We start from the raw sequence: 23,065 nt of genomic DNA on the forward strand, positions 1-23,065 counted from the left end.
AAAACGTTTCAGGTTCGGGCCGGGCTTCGGGCTTATATACTTTCGGCCTCGGGTTCGGGCCGGGTTCGGGCTCAGATTTTGGGCCCGCTTGCAACTCTGCGCCCATGCGTGTGTATTATTTTCATAATAGAGTTCGCAAGCCCAGGGCAGAACCTTGGCACGCGAACTGATTTGTTAAGGGCAATGCAACTGCGTGCAAAGAGTGCGTATAATCCTTCATTTACGGGGCGGTCAGCCACGTATGCACAAAACTTAAAGTAGTAACGCCATTGTAGCGGCAATTATTGTGTACAATGTTTACATTAACGTGTGCATTTTCGTGTGCAACAGCATTTTATACAATAACAACAGGAAATGTGTTTCACCCGTCACAATAAGTTTTCTAAGATATTTTGAGTCATTTGGTTATTCTAGAATGCCCTGCACAAACATAAGGTGTTTGTTCATCATTACGCATACTTCCTCTTGTTTATACTGTCGTTTCCGTTTCAAGTTTAAAGGCCACTCGTATTTGAGAAGAAGCATAGCAGCATGACTTTATAAATTGCACCTTTGCCATAAAATAAATTCTATAACTTAAAGGAAAAAAGGTTTACTGCAAAACCAAGTTTTAAAACTTTTTGCGTTACTATATATCAGGGAGTCGAACCGCTTGTCATATGGGTTCAGGTTCGGTTCGGGTTCACTTGGTCTTGTTTTAAAAGGTTCGGGTTCGGTTCAGGTTTTTAAAGATGTTTATTTTCGGGTTCGGGTTTTGTTCCGGTTTGGGCGAATTATCCGGTTTAAACTGGTTTCCGGTTTTTAAACCGGTTCAAATTTTTATTCTTTTTAATTTAATTCTACTCATCATCTACCTGGCCTTATTAAACTCCAAAAGAATTTTGACTGTGCACTGTTATTTTTCACGCCCTATAAGTGTTATCTTGCGTATTGTTTCATGCGCTGTTTTGAAACACAATCACAAAATATAATACAGACAGCATTTTTTGCTGGTTTGGTTCCGGTTCGGGTTCGGGTTCAACGCCAATCAAAATATGGGGTTCAACTCCGGTTCGGGTTTTTAGAAATTCGTAGTTAGCGGTTCGGGTTCGGTTCGGGTTTAATGAAATTAACCGCTCAAACCGGTTCGCGGGTTCGGGTTCAGATCAGACTTACCAAACAATTTGTAATGAACATTATAGTTTACACTGTAGCCGCCCTTGACAAATCGTCATCGAGGCAGGTGCGGCTACACCATCAACATTTTTTAAGTCCTGGTTCGGTACGTGGCGTTGTGATGAAATCATGTCATAAACATTTAAGTTTCGGTCAATTTTAATATCACCTGCATATAGAAATGGCCATTTAATCAACATTTATTTTGCGTAGCCTACCAGTACGGTGGTACGGTACGCTTTTGGTACTGTGGTAGGCTACGCTCTGGTGATGGAGCGTATAACATCTATACCCGTACTTTTTCATTTGTTGCGTACCGCTACTACGCTACGTATGGTGCTTTTTGATTATTTTTGCTACGTATCGTACCGTGGGCTACTGTAGCTAGTGCCATTCTTGCTCATGTGATCGAATTGTAATATTATTGTCATTAGCCTACTTACAATTATAAACCCTATCCCCGGACCCCGACCCTATAGAAGCCCTAACCGTATTTTAATGCGTTTTATTAGTAGATTGCGTAATTTAAGCCCGTTTCGTACTTCTTTTCAGGCAATACTTTTATTTCGAAAGCAACCTATTTTTCTTAAATTTTAATTTTTATCATGACGACAAACTTTTATTTTTCTGTGTCCTTGCACCGTCGCTGAGGCGTGGGTATCTCAGTTCTCAGCGTTCGGGATAGATTTGTTTACATGCCGAAAACGCACGTGTTCCATTTGTGTCTGAAGGAATTTCTAAATTGCTTGCAAGGCTTATTCAATCAATGAAAACCAATATTGTAAAAGATTTTTAGCAGTATTTCTCGTCAATAAATCGTAAACGCAAAAACAGCATTTGCTGCAATTAACATTTTTGGGACAAGGTCGGTTGGCAAAATGTGAATGTACCTGAGGTGACAGCACTAGATAGAACCTTATTTCGATAATATTGTTGATGTGCACATCTAACCCAGTGGTTTTAGAAACTTTTCCATTATTTTTTCAAAACGGTCGCGTTGTCTTTACTCTTTATATCGAGGGCTCGCGGTCCTTAAGCCTGAATGTGTGTTTTAGCAAAACGAAGGTTGATTTGCAGAACTTTAGCTTGTTATGCAAAATTACGCATAACAATGATCCAAAGACAGTTTGTGACATCACACAAAAGACAGAAAACTTTTGTTGGGAACCACTGATCTAACCTATCATATTAAAGTTGCAAATTAATTTACCTAGATATTGTTTTTAGCCTGATTAAGGGTGACAAGCAGTCTGTAAATCGAATTTCTATGGAATGATGTTAGTCATTCTCTTTTTGGTTTATCTTTTTAGCTAAAAAGTATGGATAAGGATGGGTTACTTAAAGACTTTGAATGGATTTCCAAATATGCACACTGCTACCCTGTTAATGGTAATGATGTAGTTGTATTGGAAAGTCCACAGTGCTTTTACCAAGCTCTTTCAGATGGAATACTAACTGCAAAAAAGAGAGTAGTAATGACCGCACTGTATTGGGGAACAGGGCAATTGGAAAAATCCTTGGTTGATAAACTCATGCAAACATTAAAAAAGAAGGAAGAAAAAGATGACAAGATGGAAGTTGAAATTCTTATTGATTATACCCGTGGATCAAGAAAGAATTTAGGCAGTTCAACACAGATGCTCTTGCCCTTGGTCAAAGAATATAAAAATCCTGCCATGGTAAAAGGCTGTTCCTTGCAAGTATCCCTTTATCATTCTCCTCAACTAAGGGGCACATTAAAATCGTTTCTTCCTGACAAATGGAATGAAATAATTGGTTTAGCTCACATGAAGGTTTTTGTTTTTGATGATACTGTTATTATTTCTGGAGCAAATTTGAGCAATGATTATTTTACCAACCGACAAGATAGGTACATAAAATTTGAAAACAGCAAGCCACTAGCTGATTACTTCCATGCATTAGTGAAGGCAGTAAGCTCATTTTCGTTTCATTTACAACATGATGGCAGTGTCAAATTTTCTGCTGATTGTCCACACCATCCTTTTGAGGGAAGTTATGATCTTTTTATTTCATACATTAGAAGCTGTCTTCAGCCATTAATTTATCCAGAATTTGTAAGCACACAAATGCAACCAAACTGCACAACATCAGGCTTGGTGCAAAAATCTCTGAGGTTTGTTTCGTGGCTTTGGAATGGAAACTATTGGCCTGACAAAAAGCAAAACATCTTCCAAGACATGGATGGTGCCAGTCAATTAAAAGTTTTAAACAACAAGGATACATTTGTATTTCCTTCAGTGCAACTTGGGTTTGCTGGAATTAAACAAGATGAGTTTATAACCAAAAAAATACTTCAAAGTGCTAAAAGTTCTTCACAAGTATGTTTGACTTCAGGTTACTTCAATTTAACGAATGATTATGTTGATATTATCACCAAAAGTATGGCAAAGTTTGATATATATGTTGCATCACCAGAAGCCAATGGATTTTTGAATGCCCATGGCTTGCCAGGTTACATTCCTTCCATGTATGTTTATCTGACAAAAAAATTTTATGACCGCCTGCAAAATGACAGACGAAATGAGTCAGTCAAGCTTTGGGAATATATTAAACCAGGTTGGACTTACCATGCCAAAGGAATGTGGTTTTATGACCAGCACAAGACTGGACCATTTTTGACCATGATTGGTTCACCAAACTTTGGGTCACGGTCAGTGCAGCGTGATTTGGAAGCACAAGTGACAGTGATAACATCAAACAAAAATTTGATGAAGCAGCTCCACATGGAAAAGTCAAGAATTGTAGATTTTTCACAGCCCATAGTTAAAGAGACATTTGTGCAACCACGATACAATGTTCCGAAATGGGTTGCCATGATTTCAGCTATAATAAGGCATTATTTTTAACCATTTCTTGCAGTATTTTTCGTGTATGTACCCAAATTATGACCAATTCATTGTCAGCTGTTATAATGTCATGCATATATTTTTTCTTGAAGAATTTTGAATTTTCTAATTGATATTTATTTAATATTGCCTCCAAATTATTTTATTTAGAAACAAAGTGATGTTATGTCCCAACTGTGTAAAGTTAATATGTGTGCAATCAAAAATTTTGCAAAGAATAATTGTGCATGCCCAGAGGCAAAGAAATGGATTGGGTAGCTATAAAGTGTTGCAGGAAAAATGTAAGTGGAAGCTCCGGTTTCTATTTCTAAACAGGGCTAGAACTTCATTTGTTTGTCAGTAAACTGAACAAAAATATTTCATATTATATAAATCAGATGAGAATTGTAATTTTTGTAAATTTTTTGTATCTGTTTTGTGACTAACTTTGCTGTTACTAAACAAAATAACATTTCAGATTTCAACAACACCTTACCCCGATTTATAAAAGTTTGGTTTTGGTTGACAATATGATTTTAGAGTGATAATTGTTTTCATAATATTAACTAGAATACTTAACTGAGAGGAACTTTATGCAAATAACTCCCCTTTGTGTTTGACAGTGCAATGGTATTCAACCAATTCAAATTCCAAAATAAGTTCTCACACCAGTTATAGCAGTGATTTCCAGGTTGATGCTGACAGCCAATCGGGTGACACATTTGGATCTTATGCACAACAAAAAGGTGTTTATGATGTTCAAAACAGGAGTGATGGCTAAAGTTTTGGTTTACTGTTGATGATTGTTGTGAATTTAGGTATAAAGGTGTTTGAGCGACTTCCTGAAAGTACTAAAGATGTTGCTGAAGAGGAAGAGATTGTCTCTGGAAAAAATGAACCGTTTTGGTATCACTATGAATGTAAAAAACTCGCAAAACTTGGCAAAGTAACAGTGTTTGTTTTGTAAACAATCTTAAATTTAGTGTGAATTTTGGGGTTAAATGCATTTGTTGTAGGTTGATGAGTGTCTTGAGATGTTGGAAACTCAAATGTTAAAAAAGGATAAAGTAAAACCACAAAACTACAACTTTGCAGTTGTAATCGGTGCTCTCGGAAGAGTTGGAGATGTGAATAAAGCTTACAACTTGTATTATAAGGCAATTAAAACAAATCTGAAATTTAATTAGAAACAATATTTGTCATTTAACTGTCTATGATATATGTTTAAAAGATGAAGGATTATGGATTGAAACCCTCCTTACCATGCATTACATCATTGTTTAATGCAGTGGGTAATTCCACACAAGCCAGAGATTTGGTGAAAGTTCAGAAACTCCAAACAGAATTGCAAGAAAAGAATGTTCGCTTACATCGGAATTCATATAGTGCTTTAATGAAAGTACGTTTAAGGCATACTTGGGATAAAAAAATTGCAAATAGCAAGTTCGTTGGATTTAAATCCGAAACCCTTTTTTGATCATAATCCATAGAGACAGTTTAAACTGAAAAAAGGATTTATTTTTTTACACAGTTGTCAACTTTACCACTTTTGCATGTTTTTGTTTGGTAAAAAAATCACCAATCTCATGTAACTAATGTGCAATAAGAACACACATTTGTGCAATTAGAACATTCACAGAAGTTTCATCAATGTATGTGACATATACATTTTTTACAGCAGGGTATAAATGCCAGAAATAAGAAAAAACCTGATACAAATAAAAGTGTAAATACAGAATAGGTTTTAATTTATCTATTTTGAAATGATCCTAGAATAGTATGCTTTTCTGATTCAGGCATCTCTGAGCATATTTTTATATGTCTCCCCATATTATTTTTCTTTTCATCACTATAGGCATATGCAAGACATGAAGGTTTTCAGTCAACTTTGCAAGTTTTTAGGCAGGCAATAGGAAATGGATTTGAACCAGATGCAGCTTATTTTTCCATTTTGTTGTCTAGTTGCAAGTTGGATAAAAAAAATGGTTTTTTGCATGCTATTCAGGTGACCTTTGCAATTAAAGTGTTTCTTGCAGTACAATTGGTGTGAATGTCCACTTTTTGTATCAATAGGTTTGGAAAACCATGACAAAACTGGGCATTAAACCTACTGGTCATGTTGTAACATCATTTTTGCAAGTTGTTAAATGTTGTGAGATTGGTGACGTTGACGAAGCAAATAGGTGGGCTTAATGATATGAGTTCCAAACTCATTGTAACACATAATGTGTTGACTAGTATTTTTACAAGGATATGCTTTTTCTATTAAACATCAAAGAACTCTCTTCCAAACTTCAAAGCCTATTGTACCAGATGACTATATTCGAAAATACATCCGCCAGTTCAAATGGCTAAAGGGACAAAAGTCAGCACCAAAGCCTCAAAACCAAACCAGTGATGTTCCTCCACTGATCGAGAGCAACACATTTCAAATCAGTGATTCAAAATTTCAATCAAGTGTATGAAAAAAAATGTTGAGATAAAAATCTCATTAGGGTTTTAAAAAATGTTGTTTTAATATAGGTTGATTTGGATTTTGGTGCAAGTCCAGTGTCTATTTTATCTGCACCAAATAAAAAAAGCTTGAATTTGTTGTCAGAATCTGGTGACAATCAAACTGTTGTCAGTATTACTTCTTGTCCCAATCCAGAAGATAGGCTTCTTTTGGTTGGAGGCTATCGCAATTTCCTTCAACTTTTAAAACAGCATGAAATTCCAGGAAATGTTAAAGTGTGTTTGATACAATTTTTTGTCATGGTAAAATATTGGCATGTTACATTACTTGTTTTTAGATTTTTACCACTTTGGCAGAGATAATGCCGGATTCATATGAAGACGAAAACCACCTAATATCAGTTGCAGAAAAGTCAAAATGCGAATTGGATGTAGATTTTTACAACTGCATCATGAGAAAACGGTTTAAACGGAAAAGTGATATTGAGGGCAAAGTAACCGCATGTTTTCACAGTTTTTTGCATGTATGTGGGCAAAAAGTTTCCCTATTTTGTGCAGTTTATTAAATAGATCATTCACACATAAATAAGTGCATACTTTGCATGGTAGACGTGGTAAATGAACATTTTATGTTAGGAAATATGGGATCACATTTTGAACAAAAATTTGCAACCAAATTTTCGTTCTTGGTGTGTCTATGCCCTTTCTGTGAAACACTTCAAAGAAGGGAAAAACTTTCTCTCTGATCTTGAATCAAATAAGGTGTGTTAAAATCATATTTATAAAACTGACCTATAGTTTCTATTGTTTGTTTGTTTTTTGCAGGTAACACCAAATGCATTAATGATGCACACGTTAATTATTGGTGCTTTAAAACACAGGCGTAAATGGGATATTCCAGGCTCTGAAGGTAATATATTTTGTTTTTCAATAATTATGTGGTGCAGTACCAACATATACATTTCAGAGATTTTCTGTCCTGACTATGCGTACTTGTCTTTTCTGATGTCTCACATGAAAAATAAAGGAGTGTTAGTGAATCTGGATATTGTGTCTGCATTGGAAACTGCAGCAGCGACCCCAAGAGGCTATCAAAAGGTAAGTGCAAAAAAACAGTGATAATGTGGTCTCTAATGTTTGTATTTTGGCAGTGGTCCAAGCCCAATCCAAAGTTGGAAAAAGTCATAAAATCTTTTAGAGAATTCTACAACAAATGGCTAACAGAAATACACATAAAAGATTGAGTCATTGCAAAATAAACAAAAATATGATTTTTATGTCTTGTCTGGCTACAATGTGTTGAAGACAGAATAGCGACAGAATAGCACCACACTGCACAATAAACTTGAAGAGGCAAGAGGTGCAACAAACATTGCAACGTAGGTAAAACTGGCAACGCAACATAGCATTATAGTAGCTTCCAAAGGGCAGTGATTGAAGAAATATAATAGTTGAAGAAAAAATAAATGCAATAGTGCAGCATGGAAGATAAACAGCAATATCAGCTGGTCATGCAATAAAATAAAAATCCGCTATATACATACAACCAACAACAAATGATTTCAGGTAGAATAATAAAATGATCATTTATGACACCAACACCAGCTATTCAAAGCGTGGATTGAAGTTTCTGTGTCACAGCTGTTATGTCAGTCAGGTAATTTGCTAGCTCACCGAGCAAATGTTGTCCTTCAAGCTGTTTTCGACTCTTCTCACGAGCAGCTTGAACTGACTTCTCCTCCACTGTTGCTAGTTTTTCTTTTAATTGATGCACTTCATCATATGATTTCTAGAAATAAAACAGTGGATAATTTTAACAAAAGCAGAAACAACGTAAAACACGAGACTGAGGAGCACTAAAATTGACCCAATGAAATACAAATAAAAAGAAAGTAACATACCCCTAGAAAACTGCAGTTTTGCATACTGTTTAGGTATGTATGGCTTGTCCCCATTTCTATAAATCATGTACATTTCAACTGTACTTCTGATAGTTGCTACTAAGCTACTACCAGCTGCCCACAAACAAAAAACAGCATATGCCAACCAGGTTTTGTTACCTTTATTCTGACAGCACACTCATTGTGTTGCTTTTCCACAACATTTAAAACTCCAACTCTCTGTTGTAGCATATTGCACTCTTGTGATTTTTCAGACAGTTCAATTTGAAGTTGTTCAAGTTGCTTCTTTAAACCATCAATTTGATCCAAATATTCTGCTTCCTTTATTTTTTCAAACTTTGTGTCGCTTAGCTAAAAATGCCTTGCCATTACAATTACATGACAAAATTTGCACATCATTAATTTTTCACCTGTTTTTTTAATTGTTCATTGTCTTCTTTGTACATTGCAAGTTGTCGGTGCCATTGATCAACGTTGGACATGGATTCTTGTAAAGCTGTTGTCAACCGCGTGTTTGTACTTTTTAGCGCTTGCAACTCTGTTTCTGATTTTTTTGAATTGGCGGAGCTAATAGATACATATAACGCTCAGTTACAGAAGTTCAAAAAGAATAACAGCAACTTTACCAGATTAAAATTTGGGCTTTGAAACTTTAATGTACTCAAGCATGGAATAATTAAAACAGAAAAAGTAAAAGACAGATGTCATTTGTCTACTTTTGCCTATTAAAGCTATGCTAATTCCTTAAATTTAAACATTTAAAAATAATTCATGTTTTATACAACACATACCCATCTAAACTTAAGTAAGAAAACCTAATGCCAACCTTTGAGTAACTGCAAGCTTTAATCGTTCATTTTGCAATCGCAAGTTCCGTAACTCAGAAGAGAGAAAATTATTACGACTGTCATCAGAAGCAGAGCTAAACAGTTCCTCATCATAATCATGGCCTCCACTGACATCCTTCAGAGAAGATTTTATAAAATAAGTTAATGATTAGCTTAACTTGTTGGCAAACTCAGTGAGTAATCAGAGAAATTATTTTATTACTTGTTTTTGTTATGGAATCTGGCTTAGTGCATCATGATCATGTTATACAGGTACATTAGGATTTGACACAATTAATAATCTAAACATAAAATGACTATTTTCCATTTAGAGCTTATTTTAACAACATATAAAGCCTGTTTTGTTTTTAAATAGCTTGAGGTTTGTTTCACAAGCGATGGGCAATTTTGGGTATTTCAAATTCATGATTGTGAAGAGAAATGCTAGTAAAAATATGATGCAAGTGCAATATAGATTATTGAAAAAAGACCACAAAGGCTTAAGATTATTTAAACAATGGGTTGAAATAAATTTTTCAATTTATAAAAAAATGTTTTTTTTATCACAAATTACACAAAAACTATTTTTTTAATGCTGATATCAACAGGTTTCTGTATTTTAAAAAAGTGTATTTCCCACAATTCTTTACAGGCAAGTCTTAACTATAGGTAATACCTAACTCCGGAATTCTATTCCCCTAATGACCAACCAAGTAGTCAATAATATTGATTAATGGCATATTGAAGCTTCCTTGGTGGAAAATTGATCACAAGACTTATGCAAAACTTGGCTTAGCACTCATGTATACAGTATTCATGCAGTTGACAATCTCCCATATTGGTTACCTCTTTGGTGCTGTTTGTTGTTGGTTTTTCATTGTCCTGATCGTTATGACCATTACTAGTAACAGTTGTTTCACTATTTTCTGATAGTTCTCTTGCTCTGTCACTGCAAACATTTGAAATGATTTAAATGTGGATCATACTATAGGGGTAGTGCAGTTTTCAATGCAGTGAATGTGTAAATAAGTGAATTATAAGCAACATACCGTATGTCTTCAAATTGTTCAGTAAACTTTGAAAGCAGAATGTCTGTTGAAAATCCAAGTCCATATACAGTGTTTGCTCGTATATCTGCCCATTGACCGAATTTTGCTGAAGTTTTTGTAAATGCCATTTCACTTGTTACTGTACTATTGATAATGGCCTAAAATGAACAAATCATTGGAAAAGCAGTTGTATGTACATGAATGTTAATGTATTATTGTGCGGGTAAAAAGCGCACTTAAAAAAACTCAGTTCCAGTAGTTGAGCAACAATTTAATTACATCATTTATGGTAGAAAGCACCAATCATTCTATTTAACTCTGGTATCACTAGTCATAGCAACATACAATGGACTACCACATCAGCTCATGATTAGGAACAGCTGTATGACTGAGGCAGGCAATAAATTATTCATGGAAGAACTATAACAAAAACATATTGCTAAAGGGCAGCTTAGCATGTGAAGTCAATAACAGTTTTTGTGTGTAGATTAAAGTAATCATGTTGTTACACAAAACATTTTGAAACAAAAAAATAGGTGAGATTTTTTTTACCTTTGAACCCTCAACACTTATTATTCTGTATGACTTCCTGGTGGAATCAAAAAAGAAATTGACAGTGGCAGCTGCCTTGCTAGCTGGTATCCAGGACTTTTTTGTTACTGGATCTATTACAAAGACATGCGCTTTGCTGCTGTAGATTGGAACCTCTCTAAAAATGCGTAAATAAAATGAATGATTATACACATATTTAGGTTTTGTTTCCAGTAAATGTACACTTACCCCATTTTTGCGTTTTTTCCCAGGTTTTGGCTATTAAATTAACAGCTTCACTTACATTGTGAAAAAACAAGTGCTGCCACTTATGTGGTTAAACCACTATAAACGGTCCCTACAAAATATTCTTAAAAAAAGCTTTGTTACAGTGTGAGTGGTACATTTAAAGATTTAATAAGAAAGAACTTATGTTATTGCTTGGTTTTATAGCCCAATAACAATAAAAGTAAATAAATGTAAAGTACACTGGCATCCATTTGGGGCTATACATTTGTGCAGTACAGCTCCTAACATGTCCCAACAACTTAAATATGTTGTTAATTTTTTATTCTGTAACCACATATTTTCAAAAAGGTTACATAACATGAAAAGCGCTACAAATCTTTCTCAGGTAAGTAATTTGAAGGGACTTTGCCAAATAAGCTCTTTTTGCAATGCTGGTACATGACAGTCTTCAAGTTGGTGTGTTAACAACTTGTTAATGTTCAAGAGTTAAGCCAAAACAATAAAATTTGCGAATATTTTAAGATTACACGGTATGCATTAGTGTGGCATGGTGACAACTTTTGCACCCTTCTATGGCATATTTTAAGTTTTTGACACTTATAGCCTGTATGTGGTCTGCAACACTGTGGAAACAAGACCTCTGTAAGTAGTGTGGTAGAAGTGGAAAAAATTGAAATCACTGTGCTGCAAGGCAAACCATTTTTTGGGTGCATTGGCATTAGTCAATATCATAGGCGCCGAGTAGGCGGTGGCTCCGCCACCTTGGTTTTCTATTGCACGGTGGCGGCCACCGTGGATATTTTGGGTTGTTCGTAGTGGTATCGTACGAAATATCATCAAATGAAGAAAATTAGTAACACTTTTGCTTTTAAACAAGCGTACCGGCAAAATAACCACAAAACGTGGCTTTAAACAGCAACATACTTAGGTTAGTGCCTTGTTTATGACGCCAAACACACAATTGTCTGCCAGTGAATGTCTGGTCATTGTTGTGTACAACGCAAATGTGGTGTAATAAATGGTTATCTCAGGATATAAAACAGCAACAACTTGATGAAACATTCTTTGAACGTTGCTAAGCCAATGACAAACGTTACAGCAACGTGTGGCAAGGCTTTCAGTTCTTGTAATTGCATTCATTAGTGATGTCACTTGAAGTGATGTCATATTTTTTCAATATGATCCAATGCCAACACAAGCAACCATACTGATGTTACAATACAAAAACTGTGCATGTTTCACTAGTACAAACATGTGTTTGTGCTTTCCAACACACATATAAATTAAAAAATGTAATAGTCTAAACCAGTGCTCTGCAACCTTTTTTGGTTGGTGAACCCTTACAGTTTTGTGATGAACTCATGCACCCTGATTACTTAAAACAGCGGTTCCCAACCAGTGGATCGCGACTCCAACTGGGGTCGCCTGACAATTTGCCAGGGGTCGCCTAAGACATGGTTCCCAACTCATTTTAGGCCATAGACCCCTAGCCCCAATAAAATAAACTCATTGACCACTTTATTGTAGAGAAAAAATACAGGCAATGTTAATTTAGAGCCTACTAATTTTATCCTTGGGGCCACTGCAACTTGGCAAATGTTATCAAGTGGTCATGGCACAAGAAAGGTTGGGAACCGCTGACTTAAAAGGTAAACTGAGGTAAAAAGCGACATGAAAAATCATTATGCATATCATCATCATCCGGGGCGCATCTAAAATATACAGGATCACTTGGTGCATTATTAACACAGCTTGGTGCACCTTTATAACACTTGGTGCACCTTTATATCGCTTGGTTCACATTTATAACGCGTTGTGCACCTTTATAAATGCTTTATGCACATTTATATCGTTTGGTGCACATTTATATCACTTGGTTCACCCTTATATCACTTGGTGCACCTTTATGACACTTGGCATACCTTTATATCGCTAGGTAAAGGTGCATGTAGCATTATACAGGTGCACCAAGCAAAACAAAGTCGTACCGAGCGATATAAAGTTGCACCGGCCAAAATAAAGGTGCACCAAGTGGAATATATGTGCAAATCTGTGCACCAAGCGACATAAAGGTGCATCAAGCAATCTAAAGGCGCATCATGCGACATAAGGGTGAACCAAGCGATATAGATGTGCACCATGCTATATTAAGATGCACCAAGTAATATCAAGGTGCACCAAGCGATCAGAGCGACCCTGTATATTTTAGATGTACTGTCATCAACCGCACTGAAAAGGATAGACACCAACATTTAAAAAATACAGTTTCATTTATACATCAGTTAAAACCTACATATTTTTTCTAATATCCTGAAAGTGAAGTATTAATGGTTCATTATAGGTTTGTGATGCACCCCCTTGTATACCTTTTCGTACTGGTGCACACTGCACACCATGCATATTTTGTGCACACCGGTTGAAGAGCACATGTCTAAACTCTAAACTGATCATTTCTTTTTGTGTGTCATTGTTGATCTGATTAACTGAGTGGTTTTACGAATAACAAATTCATCTGTGTAGGCTACATCACTCTACAAACAAAGCTGGTAGAGTGGTAGGTATAAATTGAAATGCATTTGATGATTGCAAACAAAGTTAACATTGCCGGAGTAATCTATTTTTAATGCTTAGCTGGGCTGTCTGCTGCCTAGCAGCAAAAAAAAAGATTGCTGACATCACTGTTAAATTTATTTGACATTTTTTGTTATGTAACTAAAGATTAAGATTTACAGTTCGCAGTTCTGCAAATTAAGAGTCAATCAGTTAACAAAGCACCAAACCATAATTGATTTTAATTTTTGCTCGGCTCTTTAGCCGGTAATATGATTGCAAACTGTTTTAAATTAAAGAAAAACCTTCACTTTCACATTTTCATGCTGCGTCGCTTTTCGCTGCTTTCCAATTCGCACACTTGTGGACTGTGGTAGTGGTAGAATAAGTTGCTGCGACTGTGCAATGCGTATGCTTAGTGTACAATTGCGACCCTCTTGTGCCTCATGCGCCCAACCAATCCGGCACATCTTGGCCGCGCACTGTCATAAAATATATGTAGTAGCTTTGCGTCAACGATGAAAAATCCCCGCACAGCCACGCAACTATGTAGGCTACTATTTTGTCCGTTCAAAAAGCAATAAACTATGGGGCTCCGTTGTCGAATAAATTAAGTTGCGCAACTTAACTCTTTCGACAACGGCGCCTTTAGGCCGTTTAGAAAATAAACGCAAAATTGCAAGATTGCTAACTTGATAGATAAAGTTAGCTATGTTTCATTGCAAGTTAGCTAACTTGCCGCAAGATAGCTATCTTGCGTCGCAAGTAACCCGGTGCATTGTGGGAAATTCATATTTAAAATCTAAATGTATGGAGATGTCCCATAATGCACCGGGTAACTTGCGACGTAAGATGGCTATCTTGCGGCAACTTAGCGTTGCAAGTTAGCTATATGTTTCGTAGCAAGTTAGCTAAGTTGCCGCAAGTTTGCTATCTTGTGTCGCAAGTTAGCTAGGATGTTTCGTTACATGTTAGCTATTTTGCAGCAACTTAGCTATCTTGAGTCGAAAGTGAGCTAACTTGCTGCAACTTATTTTGTTCGACAACTGCACCCCATAAAAAAACGGCACAGGCTATGAAAAACACACATTTGCTTTGACTATATCAACTTCCCTTCTTAAGAGCATTAGGTAGCCTACCCTTCTCAGTCATCAAGATTTTTTAAAAAATGTTGTAATTTTGCCGTACTTTGAAATTCCAGAGGAGGGCAAGTGGATTTTTTTTAACTTGTAGAATTTGATGAAGTCGCAATACGCAAATACAAGTCAAAAAACGGGTTGCCTACTAGCCTACTAGATAACAAGGCCATTAAAGCCAGGTTCAGATTGCGCATGGAATGTTCGGTACACAAGCTATTGGCTACAATCACATTTCACATCAGTAGCCTACCACCAGTGGTTTCCAACGTGTTTTTGAAAAACCGATAGGCCTACTAATCAAGAGAAAAAGCAAGCTTTTACGTGAAGAGTAACATACACCAAAAAACTCAGCTAACGCAGGAGAACATTATCAGGCAAAATGTGTCATGCAGTCATCGGTCATTGCTATAGCCTACTGGTAACTTTTTTACGGATTTCTGAGATTGGCTCGTGCAGCCACACTAAATACGTCAATGGGCGAGTTTTGTAGTGAAGCAGCTTGGTTTAACACAATTCATGCAAGTCTTTGTCGTAAAATTTATCCAAATCTGATTCCGATTGGTTTATTTAAAGATACGATACGCGAAAACAGTGCCGCACAGATAGTAGCCTACGATAGTTGGTACGAACGCTTTTCGCAACGAAGTGTGGTATACGTTCAACGCAATATACGGGCCCCTCCCGAGGGAAGCCGTTTTTAGTGTTTAATTTCATATTTTTGCTTTTGACTCAAAACGCAGAAAACTCAAACAATTAACATATTCACTCAGACGAGAAGTATCGCGTCGTGACAACTTGGGTCTGACAGACTTCCCCTTTTTGGAAAAATTGTTCCAAATTACCCGGTCCGAACCGGTTTGCGGCTTTTAAATCATGTTTGGTTTATTTGCACCCATTATCCGTACGGCCTTATTAAACTCCAAAACGAATTCGGCTGTGGATTTCGGAATACAGATCACCTTACATCTCACGTATTCTTTATTTGGTTCTAAAATCAATAGCTTTTGTGATGGAGATTAAGGGTACAATATAGGCTACACCTTGACTGGTTTGGTTTCTTTTTAGGTTCAACGCCCAACAAAATAAGGGGTTCAACTCCAGCTCGTAATTTACTGTTCGGGTTTTGTTCCGGTTCGACTCAGGCAAAATACGCTTTCAGCTGAGGCCTATCCATCGAGGAATTTTTAGAAAATTTTAAACAATTGTGGCGCCACAAACAAGTTTAGTGTCGTTCGTGATAACTGTGCATTTATATCACACCAACAAGACCGTTTTAGCAGCTGTTTATATTCTTCATCAACAATCTGACCTCTTTTTGGTGATCAACAAGTTTTTGCATACAATTTAGGGGGGGTTGCATGACAGAATAATCTCATTAAAGCGTGTTTGGCTTTTTGTGACAATTAACGGATTGTAGTAAAATGCATTTTATTCCGATCAACTTGAGTCAATACATGACCAGCAGCAATTGTGTAACGCTAAATAGACTGAGTTTTTCCTTACATAAAATAGGTAAAAGTTGTTCTGGCCTCCACACATCTTGTTTTTTTGCCACAACGTGACTTTTAGCATTTTGATATGGACCAGACCAACAACACACCATCGATCATGTTGTATTATATTGTGTACGAAATGCCCACAATACACTTCAAATTACTCCACAAAACGCTACCTGCAAACTTGATTAGTGGATTTAGTGCAGGTTTTACAAACACGTTACAAATACGATAAAATGCAACCACCAATATGAAATTTGCTCCATAACGAAGTAGGCAGCTTTGGGGAACTCAATTGCATACATATAGTATTCATTCAATTTCGACAGCAAAAAGGTTGTTTGCAATAAAATAAGGTAACCTAGTTAAACAATGTTTATTACCAAAAGTTTTCAGGGTTATTTTAGTGCTAGAAAGATACTATTTCATGGGGTGTTATAGCTGGCGCACCATGTCATTTAAAATATTTTCATTAAAATTTGAGATCAACAACTTTAATTGTAAGTTAAAATTTTTAGGATGCTATATTTAGTCCTTATGTATCTAATACATAAACATTTGGTTTAGAAGGGAATATTGTATATTGTCCAATGACCATGTTATATGAATAATTGGCAACCACTTAAACAAAAAATGCAAATATATAGTTAAAGGTTTTGACATGCAAACTATACCTTGACCCCTGATTGAGGCATTAGTTTAAATGCTGCTGTGATCAGTTATTTTAAAAGAACAATGGAACAAAAATATGAAACTCATCAATATGAAAAGTCATTTACACTGAGGTGCACTTAACATTGGCACAAAAGCAAAGTTTACTCACAGTTATATATTTTTTCAACCACCATGTTCCTAATAAAAGTAATGAGCACATAAAAGAAAATAGAAAGTGCAATAAACAGGAACACAATTTTAGAAACTATATGTAAAGTTCAATGGCTGCTAAAAGAAATGCAAAAAAGAAAAAGTACACACAAAGTCAGGTATTTTGACCTGTTCTATGGGAGTATTTTATTATTATTTGTAGGTACTATACTGCCATGTTTGTTTTGGTAAAAGTTGAATGACTGCACATTCATGGTTGACCAACAAATAAAATATCTCATCAAAAAAATTTGCATCTACTGAATGGATTTTTACTTTTCGATGCAACTCTTGATTTACTTGGTTGCAAGCTTATGGTTTCACCCCCAGGAGGAGTAGAACTTCCATTTTTGTTGTTTGACTTTGATGAATTGGCACTTGTTGTATTGAACAAACCTATCAAATACAGGATGAAATGTGAAGTGTAAAACAACCATAACAGGAAAATAGCAAAAAGTGTATCAGTTGTTGAGAATGTATGCGTGTACAGATTATATGTCGATATATGTTCTGTTGGGTACAGTTATCAACGTAACTATCAGATATGGGCAAATATTTATACCATATAACAACAGAAAGATGTATTAAGAAACAATCGTATCTAAAATTCCAGCGTGCGGCTTACATTATTTTTTTAACACCTCAACATGCGGCCTACAATTGAGGGCCGCTTATAAACGAGGGAGGCTTACAATCGAGTAAATAAGGTACACTATTTTTTATCTGTCAATTACTTGGTCATTGCTATGTTGCAGCATTTTTAAACACATAGCGATTTCTCTCGGACCTGTGAGGAGCCTAAAGTATTACCAAAATCTTATGAGAGAAGGTTGCGCACAATTTTATATGTGATGTAATAAAATTAATTTTGAATCAATGCCACATGGAGAAATCCTGCAAAACAAGATAAAATGTACTCTGTATGTCGCTGTGCCAATACACTTTTGCAGGGAGTAAATTAGTGTTTAGTGCCTAATTCCATCTTTTGTTTTGCTGATTTAAACATTAGGCTTGTACAACTCTGTTCATCTTTGACCAAAATTCTCCCCGCTAGCTATAACCAAAATTGGCTTGGACATGTTGCATTTGCATTACTGACAAAAAATTTTGGACCCTGGTTAATTTGTACCTTTTGTATCTAGACCTCTGACAATACTATTTGAGTAGACCTGCCATAGATTATCCAAAAATTTAATGTTGTTTGTATGTTTTAAATATTTGTTTAGGTTTTGAATTCAATGATCAAAATGACAACACAAAAGCATTGCTGAACTCAAACTTATATACAAGGCACAAAAAAAGTGTTGACAATTTCTTTCAACTAGCAGTTGAACATTTTTAAATAAAGTCAAAAAGAATGTGAAATAAACTCAACTAAATAATACAAACTTTAATATACTTAAGCCAAACGCCCAACATACCAATTTGTCGGATGGGTGCAGTCGTTTCTGGTTCCAATTCTGCGTCTTGCTTAGTTTTTTGCACATGCTTTTCCGTCAGATATTGAAAAACTGCAAATATAAGAACTATGTTGTTATACATGTTTGCTATGCAAGTGCTCTTCAACCTTTTTTGGTTTGGTGAACCCTTAAAGTTGTTGTGATGAACTCATGCACACTGTTTACTTAAAAGGTAAACTGAGGTAAAAAGCGACACGAAAAATCATTATGCATATCGTCATGTCAATTAAACCGAGAGGAGCTGCCGAAGTTTTACACACTGTCAGTGAGAGTTCGATTGATTTGCTCCCAACATGCCATATGTTCGCGAATTTTCTATGAAACATCGGCAAAAAAGCCAACACTCGATATCCTAACATAACCCGAATGTAACACATACACTATCAAACTTGACACGAGGAAATAACACTGAAAAAGTTTACCTGGGTTATACATCAGTTGAAACCTACATCTTTTTCTAATAAAGTCAAAATATTGTGTCCAATATTAATGGTTCATTAAAAGTTTGTGATGCACCCTTGTATACCCTTTCGTACTGGTGCACCCCAAGCATATTTTGGTGCACCCTAGGGTGCACACCGGTTGAAGAGCACTGTGCTATGCAACTAAGATTATAAGATGACTTTGAATGTTATAACCGTGCAAGACTTAGCTTGACACTTGTTAAAATCTTAAAAGGCCTACTTCACAAACAATTTTGTAATATTTCCTAATTAACTTTTGAAGGTTGTACTTTATGCTGTTGTACATCAGCCCTTTGCTGAAACATATGTGTGACATTACCAATAAACTAACTGAGATTTCTTGCTAACAGATAAACCAACAGAAGCTGTTTTTAATTTAAATTTGTGGTGGTTTTCAAAACTTATCTTAATTTGTCTGAAACAAAAACTTTTAATCTAAATTTAACTAAAGCAGAGATGGGCTTGAGACTCGTCATTGTTATTTGACTTAGTTCCAGACTTAAACCCTGCAAAACGTAAGTGACAAGTCTTGTTTCCCAAAATTGCTTTTCATAGAAGAAACGAGCATGAAACAATATATACAATGCAGATAACAAAAAATATTTACCTTCAGTTACATTAAGATCTTCTTTTACTGATGTTCGATAAAATCTAAGTTTTAATTTTTTGGCCAAATTCTCAGCTTCTTCCCTGCACACGGTTTACAGAGTGTTGTTGTTGTAACATGAGCAGCACATACAGGTTTATTTTCTTAAACTAATTAAAATCGAAGGGCTTAGAAAAATACCTTTAAAGAAACTACCATAAAGTGTGCTTCATGTTGATTAAAACAATTTGCTTAGTTTTTAAAAAATTAGCAATTTTACAGACAGTAAAGTACAATTTAAATAGTTGAGCCTGGTGTACAGCATACCTGGTAAAAAACAACTAATTATTTAAAACAAAAATACATACTGTTCAACAACTGCTTGCTCAAGCAAATCAATTTTGTTTTGAACCAAAACCAGTGGAATATTCGGCCCTACTTCCTCCTCAACTTTACTTTTCCATTTTTCAATTGCTTCAAATGAATCTCTATCAGTTGTTGAGAATGCAAGAACACAAGCTTGTGCACCTAAAAACATGGTGAAAACATAATAAAGGGGAAAAAATACAAAACAATTTTTACACACTGTTTTCTGAAATTTATTTGTTTTTACATTTTGATTTAATGCATATTGTTCACTGCTTAATGGATGACTGCATGTTTTTTGCTATGTACCATGAACTTTTTTAAATCTATTTAATTTTTAGTGTAGTACTCCGTTGTGCGAAGTCAGAACATAAAAGTCAGTAAAACATTGTGCATTATGCATAAGAAGTCACCAACTAAATGAAAAAAGCTCATAAATAAATAAACATTGCTTGCTTTTGGTTTCAAGTTGTGATTGGTAAAACACCTATTACACTGTTCAAGTCTTTTAGCTGTTACCTTATTGTCAATAATGGCCCCAGGCAATATATATATAATTAAGTGTGTTGATGCTTAGCTATTTTCTCAAATATAAAAAAGTCAAACCTCTGTAGTAAGCTTTTGTAATTGAATCAAACTCTTCTTGTCCTGCTGTGTCCCACAACATCAAACGTACATCGTTCTCATTATGACTGCAACAGAAAGCTTAGTCATAAAAGATATAAAAGCTGTACTCTCAAGCTTAACAACTGCTTTTGCTGTCTTTTTGTAACTGGACATTTACTTAGTTTAGTGATATCTTGATGAAATGTTTGTTAAAAGTCATCCTTGAATATGCAAATAGTTTCATGTATATTCACCCACCAAATCTGCTTTTCTAAAAAGTCTACTCCAATTGTCTTTTTGTATTCCTTGGTGAAAATGCCCTTGCAATATCGTTGTATCATACTTGATTTTCCAACTGCCCCATTACCAACCACCACAACCTTTATGGCAACTTCCAGATCCTCTTCTAACATGCTAATGAACGTTACACACAAATGCTTTTATTTAAAATATTAGTACAACTAATTTTTTTACCACAGTCTGAAAAATAATTGTTATGATTGACAGGTTAAAATGATTGACACAATTTTGTAGAAAACTGAAAGGCAGTTAGAAGAAAGTGGCATAAGCATAGCAATCTACATAAAAAATACTAAAATGTTACTTAGCATGTCATCACAAACCCTTCATTTACTATTTTACTCCGAACTTAAGCTTACCAGAATAGCAAAATCAAATTTGCAAAAATACAATAGCATAGTACCATATGTGGTACTGTGCAACAATGCTAAGTCATTTTTCTTTAGAAACTACCTGTATTAATCACTGTGTTGCAATTGAACATTACAACAGGACATTTTACTAGGGTATGAAAAGCGTAAAGCACATGATTGTGGAAATGACTTTCCTGTATTGAAACGATACATAATAGTCCTAGTTCTTAAAAGTATTTGGTGATCAAATTCTATAACAGTAATCCCTATTGTCCCAACATTCCACTGATCCACTTTAAAGAATGTCACTAAGATCAAACTGTGACAAACAATTGAGTAACCAAGAAACAGATACAGTGCATACTTTACCCTGCTGTACCATCCTTAGAGAAGATGTTTGTAAAGGATCATACACTATGTAATATGTAAAGAAATACATTGGTGTGTCAGGTATAGCATGATAAGGTACTTTGGTGCATGCCTGAACACAATCACTGTCTGGTTTGGGTGAACGAACCAACAACATGCCATCAGCAGCTTTAATTAAATCTCCAAGCTGGATTTTACTTGGATATGATGAGGAAAATTTACCATGCAAATAAAAATGACAACCATCAAATAATCGTGGCACTTGTCTAAGTCGGCTGGTTGTGGATCGAAGTGGCCCACCTACTTTTGCATCTTCCAAGGATCCTTTGACTTGAAAACTTGATTCATCTAACCATTTACCTTGGGTTATGCACTCATCAACCCAATGCTCAGACAAAATCCAAGCTCCACAGGCCATAGCCTGCAAATATTTTAATGTTCTTTTTGCCCTTCCAGACTCATTAACACCAGCAATAAAATGTGTGACAGAAATTGCATCTTTTTTCACCATATTGAACTTCATACATTTTCTAAAATTTGAAACTTTCGCATCATCAATAGAAGCAGAAAATGATAAGGTGGCATCATCTGGTAATGCAACAGCACTTACAACAGTATTCACTGAATTCGACAATGGCTGATTTGATGAGAGCAATTCTATGATTTCGTGGCTTTTCGCAAATGATTTTGCTGTTTTACCTTCAGCATTTCTGAGATTAACATTTGCCCCATGCTGTATCAACAATTTAACCGTTTCTACATTATGATTTGCCACAGCATCCATCAGTGGTGTATCATTTCTATGACCAGGAATGTCAATGAAAGCACCAGAGTCCAATAACTTTTGAACAATATCAGTAAACCCACGAATACAGGCTTCATGTAAAGGTGACCACCCAGCATTGTCTTTAGCATTAACATTAGCACCATCTTTAATTAATTCTGTCAGTGTTTGTATTTTACCATTAATTGCAGCCAAATGCAAGTTGCTTTCACCCTTTTTGTTTTTTTGGCAACTTTTTGACACACTTCGCAAAGTCGATTCCATCACATTTTTGGAGCATTTAGGGGTCACCAGAGTTTTTATGTTTTTAGAAACTTTGGCAGCAGGTGAAAAATCACTTTCCACTATTTTGTGTTTTTCTGGTTTTTGTGGCTCAGCAGAAACTGTTCCAACTGTTGTGTTTTGAGGTATACTAACAAGTTCAGTAGATTTTTGCAATGAATCAAGGTGATGTTTCATCTTTAAACACGTTTTTGCAACATTCTGTAACTTCCTACTAACTGTTTTATCCTTGACCCACAGGGGTATGGTACAGGTTGGGCATTTTGACTCATGTTTTATACAGGAGCAGCAAAACATGTGGTCACAATTATGCAAACTTACTGGTTCTGATGTAAAGGTTTTACATGCATGGCATCGCAACAAATCTTCAACAACCTCAAGGGCTTTTACAGTTCGAGGAAAGACTTTAGATTCAGTCATGATTTTTATTTTTT

At 35.6% G+C, this 23,065-nt stretch overlaps 5 protein-coding genes across 7 annotated transcripts; 2 read left to right on the top strand and 3 right to left on the bottom strand.

Moving 5' to 3' along the window:
• Positions 1-2,376: 2,376 nt before the first annotated feature.
• On the top strand, positions 2,377-4,162 carry LOC145228995 (CDP-diacylglycerol--glycerol-3-phosphate 3-phosphatidyltransferase, mitochondrial-like). Its single transcript, XM_080094231.1, has one exon. It carries the CDS (start codon positions 2,475-2,477, stop codon positions 4,020-4,022), a length of 1,548 nt encoding a protein of 515 aa, XP_079950357.1. The 5' UTR covers positions 2,377-2,474; the 3' UTR covers positions 4,023-4,162.
• A 10-nt stretch (positions 4,163-4,172) lies between these two features.
• Positions 4,173-7,732, top strand: LOC145228994 (pentatricopeptide repeat-containing protein 1, mitochondrial-like). 3 transcript variants are annotated; one of them, XM_080094227.1, is made up of 14 exons: positions 4,173-4,303; positions 4,625-4,747; positions 4,820-4,947; positions 5,018-5,158; positions 5,233-5,400; positions 5,857-6,006; positions 6,075-6,184; positions 6,280-6,460; positions 6,525-6,731; positions 6,794-6,979; positions 7,092-7,217; positions 7,281-7,365; positions 7,423-7,553; positions 7,607-7,732. In XM_080094227.1, exons 1-14 carry the CDS (start codon positions 4,183-4,185, stop codon positions 7,697-7,699), a joined length of 1,950 nt encoding a protein of 649 aa, XP_079950353.1. In that variant the 5' UTR covers positions 4,173-4,182; the 3' UTR covers positions 7,700-7,732. The 3 variants fall into 3 exon arrangements, with proteins under 3 accessions (XP_079950353.1, XP_079950354.1, XP_079950356.1); XM_080094228.1 differs by having other exon boundaries at positions 6,794-6,949; XM_080094230.1 differs by lacking the exon at positions 5,857-6,006.
• Positions 7,580-12,176, bottom strand: LOC145228996 (homer protein homolog 2-like). Its single transcript, XM_080094232.1, has 8 exons — positions 11,013-12,176; positions 10,785-10,941; positions 10,233-10,390; positions 10,030-10,132; positions 9,183-9,319; positions 8,767-8,923; positions 8,516-8,707; positions 7,580-8,244 (listed from the first exon to the last, which is right to left on the bottom strand). Exons 1-8 carry the CDS (start codon positions 11,015-11,017, stop codon positions 8,065-8,067), a joined length of 1,089 nt encoding a protein of 362 aa, XP_079950358.1. The 5' UTR covers positions 11,018-12,176; the 3' UTR covers positions 7,580-8,064.
• Positions 12,177-16,298: 4,122 nt separating this feature from the next.
• Positions 16,299-20,956, bottom strand: LOC145229466 (ras-related protein Rab-23-like). The gene is made up of 6 exons (XM_080094804.1): positions 20,802-20,956; positions 20,544-20,629; positions 19,940-20,099; positions 19,593-19,675; positions 18,483-18,572; positions 16,299-17,457 (listed from the first exon to the last, which is right to left on the bottom strand). The coding sequence occupies exons 1-6, from the start codon at positions 20,954-20,956 to the stop codon at positions 17,303-17,305; spliced, it is 729 nt and encodes a 242-aa protein (XP_079950930.1). The 3' UTR covers positions 16,299-17,302.
• Positions 20,957-21,022: 66 nt separating this feature from the next.
• Positions 21,023-23,065, bottom strand: LOC145229465 (uncharacterized). Its single transcript, XM_080094803.1, has one exon. It carries the CDS (start codon positions 23,049-23,051, stop codon positions 21,492-21,494), a length of 1,560 nt encoding a protein of 519 aa, XP_079950929.1. The 5' UTR covers positions 23,052-23,065; the 3' UTR covers positions 21,023-21,491.

This window comes from Phallusia mammillata, chromosome 5, assembly GCF_965637545.1.
Source record: "Phallusia mammillata chromosome 5, kaPhaMamm4.hap1.1, whole genome shotgun sequence".
NCBI lineage: Eukaryota > Metazoa > Chordata > Ascidiacea > Phlebobranchia > Ascidiidae > Phallusia > Phallusia mammillata.

Bases quoted from the DNA above. Each gene is read 5' to 3' on its own strand.
- LOC145229466 (XM_080094804.1), bottom strand. From the start codon at position 20,956: ATGTTAGAAGAGGATCTGGAAGTTGCCATAAAGGTTGTGGTGGTTGGT. The intron at 20,100-20,543 runs GTTTGACTTTTT...CCATGTTTTTAG, and splicing joins TACAAAAGCTTACTACAGAG to GTGCACAAGCTTGTGTTCTT. The intron at 17,458-18,482 runs GTATGTTGGGCG...TGTATTTGATAG, and splicing joins TGCACCCATCCGACAAATTG to GTTTGTTCAATACAACAAGT.
- LOC145228994 (XM_080094227.1), top strand. From the start codon at position 4,183: ATGTTATGTCCCAACTGTGTAAAGTTAATATGTGTGCAATCAAAAATT. The intron at 6,007-6,074 runs GTGACCTTTGCA...TTGTATCAATAG, and splicing joins GTTTTTTGCATGCTATTCAG to GTTTGGAAAACCATGACAAA. The intron at 6,980-7,091 runs GTATGTGGGCAA...ATTTTATGTTAG, and splicing joins GTTTTCACAGTTTTTTGCAT to GAAATATGGGATCACATTTT.
- LOC145229465 (XM_080094803.1), bottom strand. From the start codon at position 23,051: ATGACTGAATCTAAAGTCTTTCCTCGAACTGTAAAAGCCCTTGAGGTT.
- LOC145228995 (XM_080094231.1), top strand. From the start codon at position 2,475: ATGGATAAGGATGGGTTACTTAAAGACTTTGAATGGATTTCCAAATAT.
- LOC145228996 (XM_080094232.1), bottom strand. The intron at 10,133-10,232 runs GTATGTTGCTTA...AAATGTTTGCAG, and splicing joins GAACAATTTGAAGACATACG to TGACAGAGCAAGAGAACTAT. The intron at 8,708-8,766 runs GTGAAAAATTAA...AGGCATTTTTAG, and splicing joins ATGAACAATTAAAAAAACAG to CTAAGCGACACAAAGTTTGA.